Source organism: Eutrigla gurnardus (genome assembly GCF_963514095.1).
Source record: "Eutrigla gurnardus genome assembly, chromosome: 18".
Lineage (NCBI taxonomy): Eukaryota > Metazoa > Chordata > Actinopteri > Perciformes > Triglidae > Eutrigla > Eutrigla gurnardus.
Genome location: NC_139929.1, coordinates 3,016,471 through 3,029,595, shown reverse-complemented (window position 1 = coordinate 3,029,595; position 13,125 = coordinate 3,016,471). Strand labels below are relative to the sequence as shown.

Below are 13,125 nucleotides of genomic sequence, written 5' to 3'. Positions count from 1 at the left end.
TTAAAAATGAATTCAGTCACGTGACTCAGAAGTGTGTTTCTGCTTGTATCCACGTGAACATCGTGACGCGTAGAGAAGAGGCTGATTGAACTGACAGCGAGGCTCCGGCGGTAACACGGAGCAGATGTGGGCTGATGGGGGAGTTGGGGGGAGTTCAAATACTCCAGATAGATAATTTCACTGCAGATCCAATCAACTCTGAGCTCTCAGGTTCAACACGATCAGCTGGTGGTGAGTTGACATACGAGCACCAAATAATAGATTATCCTTTAAACAAGTAAAGGTCATCTTTCTTTCCAAGCAAACGAATGATGAATTCATTAATTATCCTTGTCGCTGTAGGATTACACACATCACTCTCCAGGTAGTGCTTTTAAATCCAACATGGCTGCCCGTCCGTGAGCACGTGGAATAATAGAACAGAAACATGTTCTCTGCTTCCTCGTATCAATCATCGTAAAGAAAACATCCCCAGCTGCTTTTCCACCAGCGTCTCTGTCTCTCTATGTAACGTTACCAGCTCGTTTTCTTTCTCGCCCCGGCCTGCCATGTGTCTGTCACTGACCACAGACCAGCCCGTGATGTCACACCCCCCCCCCTCCTCGTCGCAGCTTTCCAACCTCAGGCACCTCGTTATGCTTGGAGCGTCGCCACGGCAGCGTTGGGTTAAACCCACACTGTGGGGCGGCGAGCCAGAGGCTGACTGACGGACAGGAACGCCACACGCAATCCTGAACCGGCTGAACTGCAGTTTTTTGTTAAAAAAAAAAGAAAGAAAAAAACTTTTTTTTCAACAATGTTTGTCAATTTATTTCTGATTTTTTTTTACTTAAAAAAAAAAAAAAAAGGAATACATTTAAAAAAAAACATTTTACAATGTTTGTACAGTTTTTAAACATGTATTTTTTTTAACATTTACATTTTTAAATTTTTTTTTTTTTTTTACAGTATTTGTACAATTTTTAAACTTTTTTTTTTTTTACATTTTTAACAATTTTTTACATTTTTTTCTTCAATTTTTCTTCAATTTTTTCTTTATTTTATTTCTTTATTTTTTTCAATTTTTTACATTTTTTTACAATTAAAAAAAATAATAATTAGGACAAAAAAGACAATGAAAACAACCCAATCCACAAGACATCTTGAAAAAGCCTACATCACGTTTTCTAACTATTACCATTGCATGTCCTTGTGATCCCCGTCAACACGAAACCTGCTTTTCTGTCAACACATTCTTTCCTGTGCATGTTTTTGGTGCATGCAGTCTTTCACAGTTTTGTTTTCGTCTCGCTCTCCCGCTGACGCCGTCTGCCAGCGTGCATTGTGGGCATTATCCACATTTTCAGAGCAATAAATAATACCGCTGTAAGAGATTCCCCAGCAGCCTCTCCAGCTTTTTTACGCTTTTTTTCCATACAAAACACCGGCTACAGTACGATCTGAGCAAAACCATAGATGAAGTCACCCTTCAACAAAAACATCAACATCACGGGGGCCAAATCACAAGCACATGCTGGTTGGAATACATCTCAGCTGACATCACACTAATCCTTTTTTGAGCCGAAGCAGGGGAGGAAACTAATTGTCACAAACTGGGAGATGAATTTGCAGATGCACACAAATGCCTCGTCTCTGGGGGAGGGAGGGAGGAAATAACTCTCTCTGAACGGAGAGCGTGTTTCCCTCACGGACGCGGTGAGAATGGAAGAGGGGAGATTGGAAGGGGAATATACGTCGCCAGAGCAGATCTGGCTTTCAGGGGGGAGGAATGGGGGAGTCGAGGAGAGAGCATGCATGTCAGAGAGAGGGGCCGAATCAGTGAATGCATTATTCAAAGAGAGAGTCGTGGTTTCATCTCATTAGGCTCTTATTGATGGAAAGTTTCAGCAGCGGATTGGAGTTTTTCTCTCTCGCCTGCTCCTTTGCTATCCGGCAAACCCGGCGGTTTTTCATGTTGTTTCAGGTGTAACAGGAACCTTCGAGTGTGAGCAGATGTGTTCAAATCAATAACTACTTCCACGGCTAACGATTTGGCTTTTTCTCCATAACTGAAACGCACTGAGCTGCAGTTTGGCCCTGCATCACGGAGCAGGTGTGAAACGTCCACATATCGTTGTCAAAGTTGGTTTATTTGAATATTAAAACGCTACGCAGTCTGACAAATAATGTGACTGAAAGATAAACACATATTGAACTGTCCAACAAATGGTGTATGATTATTATTATTAGCACAGACTTTCATGCTCTGTTAATTTAACATCCATCTGTTATCGCTGCACAGCTTCCAAGTGTTTGTTCTCCCATCGGCTGTTGGGAATTCAGTAATCTCACCCCTGCTGTGTCAGTTTGTCCTGATTTAAGGAAAAAACACTACATGATGCTCATTGCAGGTCATTTTATCCTCTAGGTTGTGGTTCGGAGTGCAGAAATCTTACTCTCAAAGAACTACACAATGGATAGTGTGACATCACTTAAAGTCCCGGTCAGCAAGTCCGGCGGATCGAGGGCACTCTGTCAGATTTTGAATGTTTACAACTCTCAGGCTCCTCCCCCACGACCACCGAGCTCCTTCCCCCCAACTTCGTGCCCATTGAACTCCCTTAGATCACGCCACCTTTGAAACGCGGGTCCGATGTTGACTCTGGTTTTATCACGGGCACCGTCGCCATCTTTCTTTTTGTCCTTCTTTTCCACCGGTGTTTTCTTTTCCTTGGTTGTTTTGGACCTCCTCGTTTCGGTTTTTATCGAGGAATTGGAAGCTTGTTGCTACTTCCCTCCACCTCCCCACTGTGATAGTGGTACGACCCGAGGGGGGAGGGGCTCTGTGTGTGCACGAACACAGCCCTGCGTGCTGATTGGACAGGATGATCCGGGTGCTGTTGATTTTTGCAAAACAAGCAACAGGCTCTACGTGCACGTAGAGGCGCTTTTTTTTTTCTAAAACCGGATGATTTATGTTGTTCTATCGGAGCGTAGTGTCGGCTTCAGTGAATATGATCAAACAAATGTTGCCGACTGGGACTTTAAGCATCCAAACAGCACAAAGTTGCGTCGTGTAATTGATGGTATTCCTCTTCCTCCCTGGGGTTTTTTTGGGCCCTGCAGTAATGACTAATGCAACAATAGCTACTGCAGCACATCTTCCATGCAACGTTCGTGTTGTAATGCGGCGCTGCTGTTTTGGACGGCTGCACCTGAAACGTGGGAAGTCATTTTCAGGTTTCAGGAGATACGAGTTATTGTGGATTATTATCCGACAATCTGAAAGCTTTCGCTTCCCATTTGAAGAAAGTGATGAAGCTGCTAGTGTGTTGGGACTCCCAACTCTCTGCAGCTCAGAGGGAAGGGGCTTCTTTCTGCTCCAGCTAGTGTGCACTGAACCCCTCTGTGTATAAAGCCCCAGCAAGGCTGAGCATCGGAGACGAGGCTCCATTCATCACTCCGTTCTGTCCATGATGACGCTTTCTGCAGCCGCTGATCCTTGATATTGTAAAAAAGACCTTGACACCTCTCCTCTGCAGCTTCTGTGATACTGGAACACCTTTTTGTAAAGTGATATATGCAGACTTATGTGCAGCATCGAGGTTGTAAATTTGTTCATTTTGAGGCAGGCGCCGTGCTCTCATTATAATATGTACAGTAACTGCCGCTGTGCCCTCAGTGACGATGATTTAGGGATGATATGTCTTCTGGCTCTGACGCCAAAGACCCCATTAATACGGATCCGCTCTGATTGACACTGGTTTGGAAATGGTCACCTTGTCCTTTTCTTATTTAAATAGTTATTTCACTTTTAATTTTTTTAGCGTTGAGAATTTCTTTCTTTGAATGAACATTTTATATCTGCAGTACACCTTTCAGCCACATGAGGGAGCCTGGATGTTCGTATTGTTCGGATAATTGAAGCCAACTTCAAACATGATAGGTTAGCTTATATATTTTTGTTTTATTAATTAGAAAGAAAGAAAGAATGCTGTTTTTTTCTGCCTAAAATGTTTATTGTTTAATTGATTTATTTGATCTTATTTCTAAAGTATTTAACATCTTTATGTTTTCAATAGAACACGCGTAAAATGAAGTTGTGATTTATTAAGCATACATCTTAACAAATAGCTGGTTTGTCTGTTCAAGATAATAGGTGATGTGGAAATGGCTGTAAATGTTAATTTACGCACAAATTGGCCTCTTTTTGGTCGTGCCAGTTTGGGAAACAGAGTACATCAGCATGTATGTGGGGGGTTGGAAGGCTCCGCCTGCTGGCATGTGCTCCCGTGTTGACATATAGCTGGTCATAAACACGTGGCGGCAAGCGTAAAAAGGAAGGAGGCCCGGGTGAAGGAAGTGACCTCCGCTTCACACGCAGAGGCATCGTAGTGAGGCAGCTTCGGGCTCCTGGAAGCCCTCATTCACCCCCAGGTGGCTCCGTAACGCTGCAGGGGAGGGGTTTGATACCGGTGAGCCTCATCCATCGGACCAGCATGCACCTCTGCTGGTTAACGTCGTAAACCCGAGATGCTCCCCTCCTGTCTCTCTGAGGTACTTCAGGGTTCATTTGTTGTTTCTTCTTGAATGGAGGATGTCGTGCTAACGTGGCCCCGTTCCCACGCCGCTCCTCTCAGAACAGCTGCTCCTCAGATCCTTCTTGTCCACCGCCGCCGCCGACTACTAATGCTGCCGCGTCGTAAAGAGGCCTCCAGCGTCCCGTCGTCATGACGGAAGCAGAAACAAAGGAGAATTAAGTTTCCTCCTCGGCCCAGTAGAATAAAAAAACACCACCAAGCGGGGCTGAGCAGGTCATCTCTGGCCTGCAGCCAAATCTTCCATTAGAGTCTCATGGAATAACCTGTGTGTGTGTGTGTGTGTGTGTGTGTGTGTGTGTGTGTGTGTGTGTGTGTGTGTGTGTGTGTGTGTGTGTGTGTGTGTGTGTGTGTGTGTGTGTGTGTGTGTGTGTGTGTGTGTGTGTGTGTGTGTGTGTGTGTGTGTGTGTGTGTCATTGGAGACCACCAGGGGAGTCTAATATGAGGTGTGAGGAGGAGCAGGAGGAGATAATGGGTTGGTTATTGTGACCTTGCTTCTCCTAAAGAAACAAACAGGTGTGTGAGGGTGAGATAAGGTTCTTCCTTATTTGATCTGGAACGGATAAACAAAAACCGCGGAGCGGATGAAGTCGACTCATTCCATTCTCCACACCTGTAAGATAAAACGCGTGAACGGAGAGCGATAAGCAGGACGGACGAGGCCGACTGGACTCATTTTTGATTCAGCAATAAAGTTTCTTTTGTAGTTGAGTTTTATCGCTCAGCTCCATCTCAACTCTCCCTCTCCTCGACTTCTTAAAAGAAGGATGTTTTTGTTTGTTCTGCAGCCGTTTTGTTTGTTTTTTCCTACAGCAGCCAGGTCCTCAAACGCCACACGCTCACTATAAGGATGTTGGGTGTCTAATGAGGAAGTCACGTTCAGAGCTCTAATAATGCATGTTATTTGATTTCACATTTTCTATAAGGAATGCATCACTGGAATTGGTTTGGAAGATTTTAAGGAAAAAAATCTCATTATATTTGTGATTCGTGATCGTTTAATAATCGAATCGTGATCTGACGTAGATTTTTACGATCTCTTCACGTTTTTTTTTAACTCCGCCGTGAGCATCTCTTGAGTGATAAAGCCCTCGTGAAACCAATTACATGGGCTGTTAGCTTCATCTAAAACCCTGAGCAAACTGGTGGTGATTCAGTGGAGCGCCACAAGGTTAAAGGATCGGGATTAAATACCTCGGAAAAACTCTCGTCTGTATCTCCGAACACTTGTTTAATTTAGTGTTTTTGTGTGTGTTGTTCGTGGTTTTCAAACACTATGAAGTCTTGTGTTCTGATGAATTAATGTAATTAATATTATGTCAGGTAGAAACGGCACATGGCCTCCTTTACTTTCTAATCATTTAATATCCGATGAATGAATCCTGCTTCACCGATTCTCTGCATCTGAATTGTGACTGTTTGTGACTGCAGGACTGTGTGTGTGTGTGTGTGTGTGTGTGTGTGTGTGTGTGTGTGTGTGTGTGTGTGTGTGTGTGTGTGTGTGTGTGTGTGTGTGTGTGTGTTTATTACAAGGGGGTTAATGCAGTGTAGTGGACCTATTTTTAGCACGCTGCTGGATTCCTGAGATTTGATGGAGTCTCAGACTGCTGAGTTTGCACCAGGAGCACTTCCACCTCGGATGGACTCATTGCGGCATACAAGCCCCCTCCGGTGCGCCGCTGCCCCCGGTGGACGACGGAGGGAAAACAGCGTAATATTGACTGTTCTCCATGAATGAATGAGGCAACGGCGTTTGGAGCGCTGCCCAGGACAAGAGATGCTTCTGCATCTGTGTTTCTGCTGAGCTGGGTCCAAATTACTCCCGTGATTGATAGTCAGATGGTGGAGCTCCATAATGAGCAGGTGGCCTACTTTTCCTCCCAGCCAGTGCTCCGGATGACCTAATGGTGCAGAGGAAAGACTGGGTGTTTTCTCCAGCTTGTAAATGTGTGATTGTTGAGACGGCTCCCAGTATGTTAATACTTAATATCCGCCGTGTTGTTGTTGTTGTTTCTCCCCCTCAGGGCGTTCTACCTGGATCAGTCCAACATGCCGCCGAGCTCCGCACCCAAAGCTGCCCTCATAGACAAGGTGAGAACCGCCTCCGCACGCCAAAACCTGGAGAAGCAGGTTAGATGTGTAACGCTGCGGCGGGGAAACGCTTCAACAAAGTCAAATGATGTGTAGCGTCAAGCAGAGACGGAGCTGCAGCTCACACATCAGCAGAAATGGGACCGGAATGGCACTTTATTCCCTGAGACGAGTAAAAAAAAAAGCACAAAGTTAGTCTGTTAATCCAGGTTTACACAGCTGTAATCCTAGACGTAATAAAAGGTACTGGAATATACTGGAATCTTTTGCAAATATCTTGTCTTTTATAGCGCCAAATGAATGTAATGCATTAATTAATTTCACCATGGTGATTGTGACCCATAATGTAATGGTCAAAAGTCAGTACTCATGCATTTAAATGGGAATAAACAGAGGATTGTGTCTGAAAACCAAAATACCCCAACTTATTGGGCGATGCTGTATATAGAGACTCCCTACGTCAGACCCTGCATCACCTTATATTACCTGTAATCACAGGAGGCTGAGCTGAGCATGTTTTCCCAGCAGGCACCTCTGTTTCACCGTAAATCTGCATCAACAGCACAACCCGACTCCAGCAGGCCACGAGCATCATCATCAGCAGATGATAAACATTGGTCTCCCCCCTCCTCACCCCTCTCTCCCCTCCCCTCTCTTCCAGTTGATGCGGCCCCTCAGCGCTCTGGAGGAACTCTACCGTCTGATGGAGAGTTTCATCAGCTGCCGCCGCACCGCCGCCTGCCAGTACACGGCCTGCGGGGCGTCCGGCGTCGGCCTCCTCTCCGTGGCCTCGGAGCTCTGCTCGCGTCTCGGGGCCACGCACATCGTCATGTGCAACAGTGGCGTTCACCGGTGAGTGTGTGTGTGTGTGTGTGTGTGTGTGTGTGTGTGTGTGCGCGCCACATCTCACCTGGCCTGCACCTTCTTTTCCCCTCCGTTCTCCCTCGCCACGGGGAATCTCTATTTATACGCTCTGCATTAATTAACAGCAGCATTATTCTGGCTAATCAGGCCCGTTTCTCTCTCAGACCTTTGAGTAAAGGCGTCGCTTCACACAGGAAGCAGACGGGTCAATTACTTCCATTCTCATTGAATTCTATATTTAATTCACCTGCTGCTCAGGGCGCCATTCATCAACGCACGGGGGACGGAAATATCCCGACCGTTTGTCACCGCTGATCCCCGGCCTTCATCTCCAACTCCACTCTCCCCCCCCTCCACCTGATGATGCCTTCTTCCTCCCCCCCCCCCCTCCCCCCCAGGCAGTTTCCATATCTTTTTGTCTCCCGGCGGATGAGAGTGATGTCTTGATAAAGGGCCGCCTGGTTGCCTGAGCTCTAATAGAAAGTTCCTGTCTGCTGCTACTTCATTACCTGACACCAGCCAGTGTGTGTGTGTGTGTGTGTGTGTGTGTGTGTGTGTGTGTGTGTGTGTGTGTGTGTGTGTGTGTGTGTGTGTGTGTGTGTGTGTGTGTGTGTGTGTGTGTGTGTGTGTGTGTGTGTGTGTGTGTGTGTGTAATTACACACAGCAGCTATAACTCACCCAGACAGGCAGGCTAAGTGTGCTGTGTCACAGCAGGTGATGCCATATTTTGGATTATTTGTGAACTGGCGTTCTCCTTAAACGCCGTTTTACCCTCCGAAGCTGCCGGCAGACGATCCAGTATCCACAAAATCAATGCCCCCCCCCCCCCCCCCCCCCCCTCCCCCTCCTTATTATACAGACTACAGATTATACACGAATAAAACCAATTTCTCGGTATAATTTCAAATATTCCAAAATGCTCCAACTAAATCTGGTATAATTGAAAAACGGAATCAGTGTGGCAGCCTTCTTCGGCACCGTTGATGGGATTAGTTGGCCTTGATGGATGAGTTTAAATAACAGTGGAAGCCTGATCATTTGAGGGCATCAGCATTTTTTTTTTTTTGCAATATGCAGCCTTTCTTATTCACATTCCATCGCTTCCATGAAAACCATTAGAGAGTCGGAACAAAGGCGATATCAGAAGAGGAGGAAGAAGTAGGCTATCAAGCACAAAGCCTAATTCCCCCCGTACCAACCTCAACCTCGCTTCTTCATCCATCGCCTTTACAAGTCGGCGTTCGTCTCGTTTCATCTCACTTATCAGAGTGGACTTTCAGCTCAGTGTAAATGGGATACGGGGACTGGAGCAACATAAAACAGATGGGTATGAATCACCTCGTACTATCTCACCACCCCCCTAATGAAGAGGGAAGCTGTGCAGACACACACACACACACACACACACACACACACACACACACACACACACACACACACACACAGATTGTGTGCAGCTCCTTCATCCTGCTCCAACTGAACAGATATTTAAAGATCCTCTGTGGGTGAAATTCCTTTATCGCTGTGGGAAGCTCAGAATGGGTGCTTAAAATATTATGGGATGGCCTGGGAACGGATATTCTCTGCTGGGATATCTTTTTTAAGCATTTTGCTGGAGATGATTGAGTTCATTACTTTCATCATCATCATCGCGTTACGCCGTCCTTAAAGTTATGCAACTGGAACTCAAAGGGGAGATTTAAATCTCAGCCTCTTTCTCGTCTTTTCGTTGTAAAGTTTTGTTCCCCGTTGGGCGTGAAACTCTACTACGACGACGGGAGATGTTAAATCAAACAGCTCATATTTCCCAGCAGCCCTCGGTGGCGAAGCTGCTCAATGAAACATTTTCAGACACTTCTATTTGCAGCAGAATAAGGCAGCGCATCGATCCCACTTTTTTTCTCTGAATGTTGCCCAACTCTCGTATTTCCCCTCCAGTTGCCCTAACACGCCGCCGTACCTCGAGCACTGAGGCTAATAGATTTGTAGCTCGCACGCTGCACGCCTCGGCCGCGCTGACTGACATTTCCAGCGGCAGGAGAAATGATTAATTAGCGGGCGAGATGAGCGAAGGTGAAGCGAGACGTGTGTGAAGGCGATGACAAGATGTCAAAAAAAAAAAAAAAAAAAGATTTGATGTAGTCGAAGTGGATTCTGTTAGAGATTCATCACAGTGTGGATGAAGCCCCGATGTGTGTGCTTTGATAGGACAGCCTGTGTTCTTCTGCTGCTTTAACGGGAGAGATGTTCATCCGTTCTCTATCGGTGGGAATCTGATAAACATGCAGAAGGAGAGCACACCTTTGACCTTTCTCCTTCCTGTCCAACAGCTGCACCCTGAGTGTGACACTGGAGCAGGCCATCCTGCTGGCCCGAAACCACGGCCTGCCTCCTCGCTGCATCATGCAGGCCACCGACGTCATGAGGAAACAGGTATGTTTTACTGCAGGCTGCATTGATTCAGCTTCCTTGTTCAGTTTGATACTTCAGCAGCATTTAAAGGAAGTGTATTTCTGGGTTCTTTTAGAATTCCTCTCACCTCTCTGGTTTCATTCTGATCAGATATTCATTCCTTCTTCAGGCGACCACAAGAATCTGAGCCAATGAAAGTGATGTTTGTCAGAATGTCTACTTTGGGGTCAAGGGAAGGAATTCCCATTTTCCTCGTATCTGAGACGGCCATTAGAAGTTACGTGAGTGGTGGTTCTCTGCAGCGAGAGGCGAGGTTAGGCTGCGGGAGGAGGAGAGGCATTTAATTCCTGCACTCAGAGAGCCGGGCAGCCGGCCAGAAGGACGCATCTCTGTGCCGCGTGACCTTCATACTACTGTATGTGGCTGCAGACACGGACGTTGTGGAGGGTTTGCGGTTTGAGATATATTTTTTTAATGCTATAAGAAAAGGGCGCAGGTATGGAAATGTTCTGTTCAGGTCCATTCATCTTGTTTTTCTTCCTGGCGGAGCAGAAGTTCTCGCTTTAATTGTGTCGTTTTTTAAACGTCGTTAGAAAGGTTTGCGTTTTCTTGCGTCACCGTTAACTTTCCCGACACAGATGGTCGAGTCCAGACAGGAAGCAGAGGGGGTGTGTGACTGTGTGTGACTGTGTGTGTGTGTGTGTGTGTGTGTGTGTGTGTGTGTGTGTGTGTGTGTGTGTGTGTGTGTGTGTGTGTGTGTGTCCTTGCTCTCAGACATCAGCTGATGGATCTGATGAATATAAATATGTCACACAAGGGTTTGATCTTCTAGTACTTACTTTACTGACAAGAAAAAAGGGTCTGCAGAGCATGCAGGTCCCTGTAGGTCCCTGCAGGTCCCTGTAGGTCCCAACAGGTCCCTGCAGGTCCCAGCAGGCCCCAGCAGGTCCCAGCCAGTCCCAGCAAGTCTCATCAGTCAAGCAGACGATGTCATTCAGAATGAGGTTGAGTGATTTCGGCAAAATGGGTCGAATCACAGCTTGATTTGCAAACATCAGCGTAGCAACTCCTAATATTTAGTGTGTACATGAAGAGAATAATAAACCGTCACCTTTTGGCTATTCAGCCTGTAATTTCCTTCAGCATGTGGACGGAACAAGTTCTAATTTTTTTTTTAATAAACGTATTTCAACTTCAAGAAAACTCGGCAGATCCAGACGGATCAAAAGAAATCCTCTGGAGTCGAGGCGTCGTCCCCGATGATGTGTGTAAAAGCTCTCGGCAGAATCTTTGGTTTTCAGTTTTAACTGCAGAAACAAAACAACCAAAAAAATCAGCTGCCGGCTTTGATTTATTAGGCAACGCAGCAACGCAGAATGAAGGCGATTAATTCAAAATGCATGCAGCATGTTGAATCTTAAAGTGAATTGCTAAACAAGCGAAGGACTCTGCATGTTAATATGTTTGCACACATTTGCACTTTGCTAAACCAAGACGGTGAAAATGGTAAAAACATAATACCTGCCAATAGGAGACCTTTAAAACTGTTCTGGTTAGAACTCCTGAATGACTGTAAGAAAGAGTTTTGTCTCTACCTCCCCTGATCTCCTCCGGGTGTCCTCTAGGGACATTAGGGGGCATCTCCGTCAGGATGCATCCTCCGATAAGCATCGGGTCATTAGCCGATGCTATCCCGACATCTGGACGTATCTCTGGGCGAGACGGGGAGAAGCAGTCGGAACCGAGAGGTTGCTCCCTCTCTCTGCTCAGAGAGGAGACGCCCATGACCTCCTCGGACACTGATTCGATTGTGTGTGAGTGTGTGAGTCTCTGCCGACTCTGCAAACCACCAGGAGACTAGCGGAACATTCTCCTGACCGGCTGTAATCAAACTCTGTCAGACACACAACCAGAATCCCTTATACTTGATCTGTTTTACAGCCTCTCCATAGTTCTAGGAGCTGTTCGGGAAGCTATCCTACTTGTCATTAAACAAAAAACCCCGAGATGACGTCCACAAATATGTGCTTCTTGTTGTCTGATGTCATGTGATGCCTGTCTTGTTTTTAGGGGGCGAGAGTTCAGAATTCTGCCAAGAATCTGGGAGTGAGGGATCGCACGCCGTCATCAGTCCCCAGGTAAACATCCTGTTTCTAAACCCTCACTTTAATCTGTTAGCTCTGTTAGCTCTGTTAGCTCTGTTAGCTGTTTCTGCCCCATTAGCACGCTGCTAACAGCTAACTAGCCAGGGGAATAGTTATACTTACATACATTTAATGTCTTAACTTACAATCAAAAAAGGAAAAATGTATCATAATGTCATGGATGAGCACAGAAACGATTTGGTTGATTGGCTGTATATGAGATTAGATCACACACACACACACACACACACACACACACACACGCACACACGCATGACTGAATACATAATCTCCTGGCAGAGATAATTGGCCGAGGATCTTAGCAAGCTTTTGCATGTTTGAGTTCATTAACGGCAAATCACATGATTCCATACTTCAGTAGCAGAGATGATTTCCTTCCTGTGTCGGTGCTTTCAAGGACCAACAAAAAAAATCTGACTGCAGACGGATGGAGATCGTTCAGATAGTTTGTGATAGAGCTGCTTGTGTGATGGACGTGGCTAAGTGTTGGTATGGAGGTGATTAAACATTTGAAACGAGCATTAGTAAAGAGCGCTGCTTCCTTCTTTTATTCTGCATCTTTCCAGGTTTAGAAATCCCACATTTTGGAGCTTACTTGAATGCACCATTAAAACAAACTGAAAAGTTTGAAATCAGTGTAAAAACTAGTGGAAGACTTTGCAAAAACGACAGTGGTTTGAATACATCCTCCTGTAACGGCCATCTCTGCATGGATTTGTACAGTCCTGGAGGTGTGTGTGTGTGTGTGTGTGTGTGTGTGTGTGTGTGTGTGTGTGTGTGTGTGTGTGTGTGTGTGTGTGTGTGTGTGTGTGTGTGTGTGTGTGTGTGTGTGTGTGTGTCTGTGCTTGTGTGTGTGTGTGTGTGTGTGTGTGTGTGTGTGTGCTGTCTGTTCAGGACCGGGGCCAAATGGCTCCATTAGAAGGGAGCTCCCTGCACTCAGTGGCCCCGAGATGAGGACAAGGACTGCCTCGGCCATTTGGCTGTGACATATAGGCTTCTGTGTGACAGGCGGCCCT

The 13,125-nt window shown here is 46.0% G+C and overlaps 1 protein-coding gene across 1 annotated transcript in view; it reads left to right on the top strand.

The window, feature by feature from the left end:
- Nucleotides 1–13,125, top strand: part of prex2 (phosphatidylinositol-3,4,5-trisphosphate-dependent Rac exchange factor 2) — a 71,261-nt gene that overhangs the window by 56,399 nt on the left and 1,737 nt on the right. Inside the window, exons 37-40 of the mRNA XM_084033766.1 lie at nucleotides 6,602–6,668; nucleotides 7,330–7,520; nucleotides 9,863–9,965; nucleotides 12,015–12,082. Of these exons, the coding sequence (XP_083889892.1) occupies nucleotides 6,602–6,668; nucleotides 7,330–7,520; nucleotides 9,863–9,965; nucleotides 12,015–12,082 (429 nt within the window). The remainder of the gene's footprint in view (nucleotides 1–6,601; nucleotides 6,669–7,329; nucleotides 7,521–9,862; nucleotides 9,966–12,014; nucleotides 12,083–13,125) is intronic.